The following is a 13,044-nucleotide window of genomic DNA, read 5'->3' on the forward strand; positions in this document are numbered from 1 at the left end:
AGTGCTTTAGCATTTTATAATAAGATTATTAAATGATAACATTTCAGTTTTAGGATTTTTTTTAAATCCTTGAGGGACTGCATCTTTTTGGGGGAAAGAGGAGAGAAAAGATCGAAACATGCCTTCAGAAGGAAGAAACATACGCGATGAAAAGGAAGTACTGAAAGTGCTGGTACACAAATAGAATATGTGTATGTGAAAAGTAGATATACATTATGTAAGCACGAGTTGTTTATATTTGTATAATCACAAATGTATTTCGGTAGTGTGCTGTAAATATATTTTTAGCCAGTTAATATGTCCCTAAAATCACTTCTAGAAAGAAAAAACATTGGAAAATACTTCTGCTAGAGCTTATAATGTAAATAAAATGTACTACTAAAAAATACATTAAATGTAATCAACTATGGTCAGACTTACAGCACCCAAGAATTTTAATAGCCTAAAGCTCTAAGTTTTGAAAGAAAGTTACTTCATTCAACACACTTAGCAAGTATGGAAAGAAATTCTGAAGAATTCTGACTGCCACACTGAAAATGTAACTTCAAACACTAATCTAAAGATATTTGATAAACTATTTCAGCAACTTTTCAGATTTCCTATCTGAGCCTCTGATAAAACAGTTCTCCCCTAAAATCTTCATTTTTTTTTGACTTAGCTCTAACTTTACCTTATACAGAGGAAATACTTCCAAGAAACAGCAAGTGACACACACTTACAAAATATTTCTACAAATCCAGAACTAAGAATTTTCTTTGTTAAACAGAAGACCTTTTAGAACTCCAATTTCAAGTACAGCACAGAGCAAATGCTTTTTAAAAATGGCACTAAGCCAACATAACTGATGAAAAGTTCACTTTGGATTGGTATAGAACACGTACCGCTTTGAGAGCTGTAATTGCAGCAAAATATGGTGCTCCCGTGTATCTAGAATGAAATACAATTTAGGTTAGGAAGCACATTCATGAGGTTAGATAATCTGGAAATCACTCTGCCATAATGAAATCTCAAATTCAAGGGCAAATTAAAAAGAAAAAAAAAAAAAAGCTTTCTCTTTTGTTTGCTGTCAAAGACAGACAAAATCCTGCTATACTGAAGCCAATCTCAAACCTTGCTTTGATTTGAAAGTAGCCAGGATTTCACCTTAGACACCTGATCTTTTCACAGAAATATTTATAAAGATTATACCATAAAAAAAGCAAACTCTTCTCAGACAATCATCTTAAAAGTTTGGAGACAGACAAACAAAACAATAGTTGAGCACTGTTTGCGAGCCAAGTCTGGGATCCTTGACCTAGATCAATCCCATCTGGTCTTAGATGCTGAACTGAAGTACCTAAACTGGGACTACAGTTGTCCTGAATTCTCTTTATGAAGACTGAAAAGAGGGATATGGGCAGAATCATCCTCCAGAGGTGTCTGCTTCTGCCAAGAGAAAAGAACCTAAGTCCAGTAGACCAACAGGAAAACTAACTCCTGGCTAATCAACCTAGCTATAACACAGCACATTTTTGCTCTTTATAGAATGTTTATTAATGGCAGATCTCTTTTACAGAAGATGCCACCTCTATTTCAAAAGGGGAAAATGAAAAACAGGAAGGTGTAGTGGTTCGTGCAAAGTATTGTGCAGATTATTGAAAGTGACCAAGAAACTGAACAGAGGTTTTATTTCTTGGTCAGTACAATGTTTAACTGGTATACATTGTATTTTTTTTTTAAACATTCTATTTCTATCACTCCAAAACATCATAAATCAGGGTATTGATAGAATCTAGTAAACACCACAGTTCATCAAAATAAAAAGCTCACAGTGACACAACATTCTATTCCTCATTTAAGAGATCCAGTTCCCAAGATACCAAAATACAACAAAGATCAGCTGTGCCACTGTCTTAGTCTATTTACTTCTACAACCTCATCATGCAATGGGAAAAAACATTAATACTGAAAGTAAAGACTGTTAGGGTAGTCAAAAAAGACTGAGAGGGTAGACACAGACACCAACTGCACTCAAGTTTCAACACAAGTTTCAACCACATTCACTGCCAAAGTTTTGCATCACAACCTTAGGGCAACGTGCTCTTTCATAAGCATGCATGGTCACAATGATGGACTAGTAAAGCCCTCTAGAAAACTCTCCTAAGGTGAGCTTGAATGGCTTCTAGAAGCAGCAGTGATATCCACAACCTCTCAAAAACAACGCTCAGATTTCTGTTTAACTTACTCTTGACATCCTCCAACAATGCCTATCCGTCCATCTTGACCTTTATGCCTTTTCCCTGTAAGAGGAGGGATAACGTTGCGCACCAGCTGAAAAATATTCTCCATATCCTTCAGAGTGTGTGTTCGGTGCAGTGAAAAAGTTCTTTCTATAACTGAAAAAGAAAGAAAGTCTTACTGTAAAGCATGTTCTTTTTTAAACTAGCATGAGCATTTAAGTACTCAAACACCAATAAAGTCACTCGAAGATATACAAATGGACGTACTTGTAAAAACCAAAAGCATTACCACCTCAAAGCCTTTAAAACACCAAGTAAATAGGGAAGGTGATCATTTTTAAAATGAATTTAGTGTCTGAGGCGGCGAACATTCTCACTGCTCACAGTCCTAGCTTAGAACTCGAGTACAGAGAGAAACAACAGCCCAGAATAGTTACATGTACATTTTGCAACTCAGAACTATCGTCAATCTGAAATCACTTCCATAATTAAGCTCAACTGAAATAGGTACACTCAGTAAGGACTAAGCACATCCAGACACGGAGCAAGCACAGAACAGCTCAAACCACATTTTATATTTATACCCTACCTTATTTTCACTTCCCCTTAAAGACTTCCACACCTCAGCAGAATCGGGGCCTAACTCACTGCTCTCATTTTGGCAGGTGGCTACGAAGCATAATGCAAAGTCTTTCTGCAAAACTATAATCCATTGCACTAGATGCAGCAAGCATTACAAAAATAACACAAACAAGTTTGAGCTGTAATGCAACTACTGAGCTCTGATGCAAGGTTACATTTGACACTATGTATTAAAACAGCTATACCCTCCAAATGCTGTATGCTCAAATTACTGTTTCAAAAGACTACGAAAATTTAGCAGAAAAAAGTGTATCAGCAATTACAACTAAAGCAAATTAACGTTTACCTATCACGGGACAAAAACAGAAGACCAGTACTTACATCAATGACGGTTTAACTATAAATTGCAGTAAATAAAGAATAAACTCTTGTATTTCAACAAAACTCATTTACTGTACAAGTTTGTTGAGAAGAGTGGTTTATTTAAACATTATATTTTACTTCTTCACTTTATTCTCCAAAAATATTTCAAGGAACTGCTGCATATTTATAGAAAATTACATAAAAAATAGCTCCCACAATAGTCCTGATTTCCACTTGTACAAAATTTAGTAATCCCACCCCTCAACCCCAAAAACTGGAGGTGAAAGAAGAGAAAAAGATGTGCCAGAAAAAGTAATAAGCAAGAAAACTATCTGCACGCTATCAGCAGAAAGCATCTTTTTCTCCATCCTTCACAAAATCTAAACCTAAACCTAATCATCAGCAGTAAAATGCTTTAGTATTCAATAATAATAAATACTCCTTGCTGATCTTTTGCTTCTAAAATCCTCCTATAATACAGGCATTCTGCTTCCACTGAGGTAAAAATATTTTTATATATATACACACATATATTCACGTGTTGGATTACGGCCAATATAGCATTGCAGCAACCCCTAGTAAAACAAAACACTCATCTCCTCTAGAAATAGGGCAGATTAATTTCTTTAAATCACACCTCATACATTAACTGGTTTTCAACCTCACATTAAACATACATATCGTACACCTTAGGAGGACTTGAGAAACTCCTCTGTTCTTTTGCTGCTGATTTTTGTTCGTTTGTAAATATAAAGTGATTATGTAATAAACAAGAAGAAAAGGGAATCATGCTGAAAGACATTCGTTGTGGAGCCCCACTTACCTACATAAACACTAAGGCATATTTAGCTATCAACAACTGCAATCCTAACTCCTTCAAAGATGTGTTGCCTGAAGCGTGATTTTTCACATTACAAACACTTTCTTTCACCTTCACCATTTGAAAGGTTAGGAACCTGAGTTCCTCATTACTACGGTTAAATATACACAAAGCATTTTTGCACAGTGTATTACAGCTGTACAACCTGTATGGTGAAACCCAGCAGGAGAAACTAGACTGCAGGTTCGATCCCATACAAATGATAAAACTCCTTCAACTTTTGGCAAGAAAAAGAAACATTTTAGAAGCAATGGTAAAGCCTTGTAGGTACCATCACCCCAGCTGAGCACCTCAAATGACTTCCTTGGAGATTTTCTAAAGCACTTTAGGTTTCCTTTCCTTTAAAAGTAAAAGCAGTGTTTGAAACACAAAATCCATAAACACGCTGTAATTTATCAATAAGTCTTTTGACGTAGAGTATTGCTACTGATCAACTAGCTGATCAAGAAGAAACACAACTGAGTCACATAGCCTAAACCTGCACAGGCCTGAACACACAGTTCCTGATCAATTTTACAGGGAAATGCCAGAATATTTAATATAGAACTGAAAAGGTTTCAAGATCCTCTCAAGAATCAGAGCATGCCCTTTATGTTCTGATGTGCAGGATTATTATTCTACACTGTGGATTTGGGTGTTGTTTTTTTTTTTCTTTTCAAACCACAATTTCTCTTTCTAGCAGTGTGAACTTCAGAATTAAAACAGAACAAGACTTGTTCCAAGACAGCAGGCTACAACCACTGAGTCCCAAGCTGACTCTGGTTTCAGCACTGCCAGAATACCCGTTTTCCTCCTGCCCATGAAGTCTACCTCCACATACAAAGAGACTATGATAAAGATAAGTGACACAGAACCACAGAGCTCAGAAGTCTGTTAATGAGTACTAATATCTGATTATCAGCTTCTGGCCCACACATAATTTACAGAAGAAAAGGTCTGTGCATAAACACCAAGTCTAGAGTTCTTGCTTTGCCTTCTCTAAAATAAATTCAGGCCCCCAAAGAGTTTATAGATGAACTGGTATAGAATAAAAATACATGCCAGTATTTCCATCTTGTACTGTGCCTACTACAGTAATATGGTGTTTAATTAAAAGATAGGATTCAGAATACATATTTAAAGAAATTTATTTTAAAGCTGGACTTTAACATTTGGCTTACTTGAGCGTAAGCAGAATTCAAGTCTTTTCCCAACCCTGGAAAAGCGTATGCATATCCTTAACTTCACACACTGAGTTAGGCCTGCTAATTTCAATAGCAGCAGAATTTCTGCTACAACGTACCTAATGTTTCCACATAGTCTTCAACAAACATACTACTTGTCTTTCATGTATAAAACTTCTCCTGACTTTGTTTTACAGACACGTGAACGTGGAAAGAACTCCCCGATGTTTACAGGGTTTTAGAAGTGTTACTTCACTCATTAGAGTTTGTTATAACTAACGCATCTATGTTATATAATCAGTACAATGGTGCAAGTGACAATTTCGCTTTACATCAGACAGACACCTTCACCACGGTATTCAATAATTCCAACTACCTTTTATTTTGAAAAGCTGCTTACTAACAGGGCTTTCACATCGAACCTTTTAAAAAACACAGCTTTTATTTATGCTATAGAAGGAAGTACCTATCGGTGGAGAAAGTGCTGCTGTCACAGCATTATAATTAAAGTTATCCCCATATGAGCGATGGTTTGCCCTCTGAGGTGGACTCGCTGGTATAGATTGTGACCTTTGTGATACCGTAGAAGAAATTCCTGCCAACATCTGTCCCAACATCTGTAACATCTGGAGCTCTCGAGCATGCTCAGCTTCACGACGCTTGTCCTCAATTTTGAGCCTCTGCTCTTCATATCTGTAAAATTTCTCTTCTGTATCCACGCTCTGTTGCAGAAATTTTTCCATCATTTTATCCAACGTTAAATTTGCATGGCGTTTTTTTGATCTTTTGGGCTGATTGAGAGGTGGAGTAACAGTAGGAGCACTTATTTCTTTAAAGCCTAAAACAAGAGGAGAGAGAATTATTTTTCTGGAGGACTAAGAAGAAAGCACCAAAAAAATCTCCCTGCGAGATGTGGACCTAACGTGTCACTAAGTTGTTATTCTTCCTCAGTGAGAACTGTAATTATTTCAGATATTTGTATTTCAGAGTACCAAAGCAAAAAACCTCAAGCTTCTACAAAGTCGCAAAGGTAGCACAAAAATCACGCAGACATCTTTTAATTGTTGTAGTACTAAACTTCAACAATGGGAGTCTTTTTGATCTCGTAAAAAGGTTTAAGTGAAGGCTATTAAACAGTAGAGGCTCATTTGTGCATTGCAGGTAATTACATTAATCTAAATTGAGTTTCAGTCTGTTGGCATTCTGGATTTGCATTTCAAAAGGACATTAGTGTAAACAACCCTTTGATGGGGTTTATGTGTAAAAAGAAGGTTGGTTAAACGTCAACCAATTGGCTGATTCCTCAGTGATGTCAACTGCTGAGGACAGGTTCACGTTTGTATTAAAAACACGGCTCTAATCTAGCTTCAAAACAAACAAATAACGCTGCCCCCCCACCTCCACGACACACACACAGAGCTGGGGGAAAAGAAGGAGAGAGGAAGGGGCAGGCTTTATCTGAAGACTTCTCCTGTCTGCCAGCACCCTGCTGAACTTGGAGGCAGGCGTTCCGAAACAACCCAAGCCGTTAATTACGTAAAAGCTACCCCTAGCTCTCTGGCCCGTTTCTGCCACAATAAGCAGATTTTTCCGGGCATTATCTTCATCATCATCGTAATGCCGCTTAGCGGGACCGCACGTCAGCCGAAAGGAAGGGGAAAATCCTCCGGCGAGAGGCGCTCCCTGACGCCTCGCCTCACCTCCGCTGCCAGTCGGCTTCCCCCTGCTCAACCCCAGCCAAACCTCCTCTCCTCGGGGCCTCCATCCCAGCGGCGTCTCCCACCTGCTCCCCTCCCGGGCACCACCCTTGGGAGGCCTGGAGGAGGTGGCAGGTTTGGGAGCGAGGCAGAAGCGGCCGGAGGGGAGGCCGCCCGCTACTCACCGTCGCCCGGCGGCACCGGGATGGCGAAGGGGGGACACTCCACCTTGATGGGGTGGTCGGCGTAGGACGAGCACTCGCCGGAGTCCTCGGTGAAGTTGTCGCGGGGGGACTCCAGCTCGCCGTCCTCGTCCAGCTCCGTGTCCACCTCGCGGCTGTTGTGCGGGGTGCCCGGCGTGGGCGGCCCGCCGAGGGGACCCAGGGGCTGGGGGCCGTCGGGCAGCGGGGCGGCGGGGGGCTCAGGGGCTCCGTCGGGGCCCCCCCTGCAGCTGAGGATGCGGTCCATCTCGTCGTAGTACTTGCAGATCTTGCGGGCGTGCCCGTTCTTCTTCAGCCCGTCCCGGGCCTGGTAGTACTGCCTCTTGAGGCCCTTGATGCGGATGCGGCACTGCTCCGGGGTGCGCTCGAAGCCCAGCTCGGCCAGGCGGCACGCCACGTCCCGGTACACATGGCTGTTGCGAAAGTTGCCGTCCAGCGCCGACTGCACGTCTGCCTCCCCCCAGATCTCCAGCAGCGCCCGCGTCTCCAGGTCCGACCAGAGGAAGCCCCGCGTGTTGGTGATCATCCTCGGCCGGCCGGGGTCACCGCAATGGCCGCGCGCCGGGGAGAGGAAGGCAGGGAGAGGGAGGGACGGAGGGGAGGAGGAGGAGGAGGAGGGAGGGGGCTCAGCGCCCGCTCGCCGCTCGCCCAGGGGGCGCCTGCACCAGCCCCGGCCCGGCAAGCGGCGGGGAGCCGAGCCCCGGGACCCGCATCCCAGCCCGGGCCGCCGCCCGCACGCCAAACTTTTCCCGGCGCCGCCGCCGCGGTCACCTGCAAACAGGGAGGGTTCCAGGGGGGTGGGATAATGGGAGGGGGGGAGGGGGTACAAAAATAAAAAAATAAAATAAAAACCCCCTTCCCCCGCCGCTCGCTCGCTCGCCCTCCGCTGAGAACAACGAGGGAAGAAAGGAAAGGAGGCTCCGCCGCCGCCGCCCCGCTCAGCCCAGCGCCGCCGCTCCCCCGCCCCGGGCTCCTCCGGGAGCAGCAGCAGCAGCAGCAGCAGCAGCAGGACGGCGGCGCTGCCCGCACTCGGAGGCCCGGCTCATGGCAGCGCCTCCCTCCTCCTCCTCCTCCTCCTCCTTCCTCCTCCTCCTCCTCCCCCCGTTCCTCCCCCTCCCTCCGCAGCGGAGCGCGGCTGCCCGCACGGGCACGGCCACCCTTGCACACGCCATCCCCTCGCACACCTTGCACACCGGGCTGCCCGCGGGCACACGCACACCCCCATTTTGCTTCCCCCCCATCCCATCCCATCCGATCCCAGCAGGTGCCCTCCTGCTCCGACCCGCTGCGGGGACACCGCAGCCCCGCGCCCTCCCCCGGGGGCTCCCCGCTTACCTCGCCGCAGCGCGGGGCCACCACCACCGCCACCCACCGCCGAGCGCGCAGGCAGGCGGCGCACCCAACTCATGGGCTCGGCTTCCGCCTCCGCACCGCGCCGGGGCCGGGGCCGGGGCCGAGCCGCAGCGGGCAGGGCAGGGCAGGGCCGGGCTCCGCGGCCGCCCCTGCCCGGCTCCGCTCCGCGCCTCCCCGCGGCGCCCCGCGGCCATCCTGCCCCCCGCCGGCGGCAGCCAATGGCGGCGCGGGGCCGCGCTGAGGCGGTGGCCGCGCCGGTAATGGCCGCCCGCGGCCCGCTGGCAGGCGCCTGCCTCAGGGCGGGCGGCCGGGGCGCTGCCCGGGGTTGTCTGCTCAGCGATGAAAAACGCAGCGGAATTACCGTTTTTATTCATCGCCGCCAGCCTGGGGAAGCTCCTCGCCACCCTCATCTCCCCCGGCTTTCCGGGGAAACCTCCGATTTGGGAGCGTGATACGCGGCGGAGTTGCTATCTATATCCCAGACACGTCATCTTAGAGCAGTGTTCTTGTAAGATTTTCTTTAAAACGCGCCCAAGCCGGTGGAAATACCCACTAGTGTTCATCTCTGGTCCTACAGCACCTACATAGTCGGCGCAATACATCAAAATACAAGAAAAACCGAAATTTTTAGGCACGAGATACCTGAAACATTAAAGCTCAAAATAGTCCTAATTTCTGCCCTATGCTTCTGGGTATTCCCAGCAAAACTGTTGTTAGTAGCTCAGAAGAGCTTCTGGCCTAATTAGAAGTAAGATGTCAACGTCTCAATCAATATTTTGCTAGGATGAAGACAGACAACATTGTCTTTTACAATTTTTCTTTACACACAGGATGTGGACAAACAATCTGCTATATTTGCCTGGACCAAACCCAAACAAATGATTTGTGCCCTTCAGCTTTGGAGGCATCATTTTAAAAAGCCATGCTGCCTGCAAATTGCAAGACAGACGAGCTGGGCTTTTAATAATCCAGATCGGACAGTAACACAGGTACCGAAGCAGAAACTTGGATGCCTGACAAGTGCACTGTCAAGTTTTAATTTGTTTGCTGAAAAGTTATTCTTCTATAGGTCCTGGTATCTGATATGATTTTAAAACTAATACCAGGCCAGTGAAACTTGCCTTGTATTCAGTCAGCACAAGTAATGCTTTTTATCCTTTGATTATTTGACTGTACCACAACCTAAAAGGTAGATTCAATGGCAGATCATGCTTAGCTTTCACATGAATTCTAGCCCCCAAAAGAATTACCAGACTGTTGAACACCACATTTCTTACACACATTTTGATTCCAACTGGAAGAATGAAGACAAAGTAGATTTCCTGTAACACCAGGACTGATTTAATGTCTGGGAAAGAGGGGGAAACGAACAATGCAGATGTCTTTTTTGATCCCATCAAGTATTTCTAGCTCCACTAAAAACATGTTTTGTGCCCAAAAAAAAAAAAAAAAAAGAGAAAAGGAGAAAGATAGAATTGTAATGTTGTTCTTCACTGGCTTCTCTGGTTTCCTTTGTAGCAGAGTAAGTTCTGATGTTGTAGAACCCTCACTAGTTTTTTTGGAATCAGTGATGTTTCTGGGACCCAATTCTCAAAGTGGAAAAGAAAACCTAAATGTTGTGCTATGTGCTTCCTGTATGCCGAACTTGTTCAGGCTGTTATACACAACCCTTAACATCAATCCAGCCTCACCATACTTAACTGTATGTTAGCAAACACGAGTGTAAAACCGTTGAGCAAAACACATTGCCACTCTTCAAACACTCTATTACTCTGCATCTAACTCTAGTTACATTATTTTGGTATTGTACTGGCTGCTATTTCCATACATTGTACAATGTAAATCCACAACTACTAGTGCCATCTCTGAGCCCATCATCAGGACTGTTACTTAACTGGGGGATGAGGCAGGGAAAAAGAGCCATTTATAGAACTACAGAAGATAAAAGGTAGATGAGGTGAGAGTTCACATGCCCAACACAGAGAAAATGCAACTGCAAGAGGCACTGATTTCTTTGGGTAAATACTGTGCTTTTTTTTATTGAGTTCCATTTTCTGACAGGTCTGTCCATTTGTCTGTTTGTTCATCTCTCACATGAAGGAAGGGAATGACTGTGCAAACTTCCCTTTCATACTTTGGACTAAAATCCTTCTTGCTTCATTGCTGGTTTCTCTGCTGCTGGCCCCTAGCTCTTGATGTCAGCTTTCATTTCCAGTATTTTATCCCTTTTGTAGCTGCACTGTCACCGCAACATAGCTTTCTCATTAGTGGAATTATTACTGCAAAGAAAAGCTGGACATCATTGGCCTACCTGAGAATTTCCTACTCCTGCCAAAGCAGACAAGCAATTGGAAGTGTTACTTAGTAGTAGGTGGCCGTGGTCGCTGACAGCAGTTGGTTGCTGGGAACAGAATGTATATACAGAGATGGGATGAAATAGGGGCTGTAAGCTAGATGTAGAGACCCCCAGATCGTGATCACTCTGGACTGTTGTTCTCATCTGCAGGCTCCTGCTGAATCTCCATTCACAACTGCTTTCTTTTTCAGGTCACTTTGTGCCTACTCAGTCCTCGCCATTCACTTGGATCCTGTGATCCTGCCTACCCAAGCCAATCCAAGGTGAACGTGGACAGCAGGTGGCAACAGCAGAGCTTGCAACATCCTTTGATTGCATTCTCCATTAAAATAAATGTCAACCTGTATTGCGATCACCGCTTTAGGTCAGAAAAGCATATCCTTGTTAATAATTGCAACAGAAGGTTTAATTGTGTGGAGTGAGGGAATGGAAGAATTCAGAAGTAGTAAGTAGCTTGGAGCTGCCCATAAAATATGACCTAAGATATTTTTTTTTTTTTGTTGTTGGAATGGGAATGTGAAAGCATTTTTCATCATGAAAAAGGTGAAAAAGTCTTTAGAAAAAAAAGTCTTTATTTCATCTGAATGTTTACCTTGTTAAATTAGGGGTTGGAATTGACAGTAGTAATAGAGAAGGCAGCAGTGCTGTAGGTGTTACGATAAAGAAATAAGGGGCCAATTCTGCAGGTGTTATGATCAGTTAACTGACTCAGCAGGAGCTGTCAATGTGCACCTGCAGCCCTGAAAGCCAACTGTATCTGGGCTGCATCAAAAGCAGCATGACCAGCAAGCAGGTTGAGGAAGGTGATTCTCCCCCCCCGCCTTTCTTTTGTGAGACCCCACCTGGGGGCCTGCATTCAGCTCTGGGGCCCCCAGCACAGGGAGAGCGCAGGAGTGTAAGAACAAGTCCAGAGGAGGGCCATGAAGATGATCAGGGCCTGGAGCACCTCTCCTATGAAGACAGGCTGAAGGAGTTGGGGTTGTTCAGTCTGGAGAAGAGAAGGCTCCGGGAAGACTTTACAGTGGTCTTCCAGTTCCTAAAGGGGACTACAGGAAAGCTGGGAAGGGACTCTTTTTCAGGGAGTGCAGCAATAGGACAAGGGGGAATGGTTTTAAACTAAAAGAGGGTAGGTTTGGGTTGGAAGAGACCTTAAAACTCACCCAGTTCCAACCCCCCTGCCATGGGCCAGGACACCTCTCACTAAGATCAGATTGCTCAGGGCCTTGTCTGTCCAACCTGCTTTTGAACAACACCTCCAAGGATGGGGCATCCACAGCTTCTCTGGGCAACCTGTGCCAGTACCTCACCACCCTCTGAATGGAGAATTTCCTACTAACATCTCTTCTTCAGGCTGAGCCTGATAGCTTAGCTTGAGCACTGTACATACATGAAAGTAAACCCCTTGCACAAAACACAGCTTTCTGCGCCTTTAAGAGAGACACAGATTCTCAAAATGATGGACAGATTTGTAAAGTATAAATTGGTTTTACTTTAACTGACACATTTCACTTCAGCGCGGGAAACACAGAGTGAACATAACTGCTAGAAGAAGACTACAAGCTATATCCACAAAGGGATTTGAACACTGAAAGGTTCCTCTTTCAGGTACCTCGCTTTCCATTTTTTTTCCCTGTAATATATTGCTAGTCATCTCACACATCCAGTATATCAAATTTAGTGGTGTCCCCAGGTGTTTCTGGAGACTTTGTAGTAGCTTTCCGCATAATGCCCTAAACCTTGCATTTGTTGTCAATCTCAGATTGTTGCATGCCATGGGTGATGTCTTTGCCTCCAGCTGCTTCTAGAGCTCCGCATAATCTTGTTGCTCAAAGGGAAAAGCTGCAGTTCTCTTTTCTCCCTATAAGAGCTCTTCAGGTTACATATTCCTGAGATCTCATACATGAAAACTATACTCCAGTAAGTCTGGAGAAGACTCCTCAGTAAGTCTTCTCTTCAGTATACAAGTATTATAATTTAACACGTGTACCTGAATTTGATTACAGCATCCTAGCATATATGGATGTGTATTATTTCACTCTCTAGTTGCCACAGCTGTATAAATGCATGGCTAGCAAAAAATCATTTTCTCAATGCTGAGGCCAGCTCTATGAGTTTTATTGGTATAATTAATCCTACTGGGGGAGGGGAAGGTCATTTAAAAATAAAAGCCAATATAGGGCGAAAGTTGTAGGGTGCATGTAACTGTCACT

At 44.4% G+C, this 13,044-nt stretch overlaps 1 protein-coding gene and 1 long non-coding RNA gene across 6 annotated transcripts in view; one reads left to right on the forward strand and one right to left on the reverse strand.

Annotated features, from left to right (window-relative positions):
• NAXD (NAD(P)HX dehydratase) overlaps positions 1-8,985 on the reverse strand; it is a 48,724-nt gene extending 39,739 nt beyond the window's left edge. Inside the window, exons 1-5 of one of the 5 annotated variants that reach the window (XM_068678528.1) lie at positions 8,840-8,968; positions 7,090-7,896; positions 5,674-6,045; positions 2,225-2,375; positions 882-927 (exon numbers count right to left, since the gene is read on the reverse strand). In XM_068678528.1, the coding sequence (XP_068534629.1) occupies positions 882-927; positions 2,225-2,375; positions 5,674-6,045; positions 7,090-7,896; positions 8,840-8,888 (1,425 nt within the window). In that variant the 5' untranslated portion in view covers positions 8,889-8,968. Of the gene's footprint in view, positions 1-881; positions 928-2,224; positions 2,376-5,673; positions 6,046-7,089; positions 7,897-8,460; positions 8,647-8,839 lie in introns of those variants that run through there. The other 4 variants (XM_068678521.1, XM_068678539.1, XM_068678531.1 and 1 more) reach the window with 4 other exon arrangements.
• Positions 8,986-8,997: 12 nt separating this feature from the next.
• On the forward strand, positions 8,998-12,220 carry LOC137854762 (uncharacterized). The gene is made up of 3 exons (XR_011095379.1): positions 8,998-9,226; positions 9,309-9,467; positions 11,026-12,220. It is a non-coding gene; the product is annotated as an uncharacterized lncRNA (long non-coding RNA).
• The last annotated feature ends 824 nt before the right edge of the window (positions 12,221-13,044 follow it).

This window comes from Anas acuta, chromosome 1, assembly GCF_963932015.1.
Source record: "Anas acuta chromosome 1, bAnaAcu1.1, whole genome shotgun sequence".
Taxonomy (NCBI): domain Eukaryota; kingdom Metazoa; phylum Chordata; class Aves; order Anseriformes; family Anatidae; genus Anas; species Anas acuta.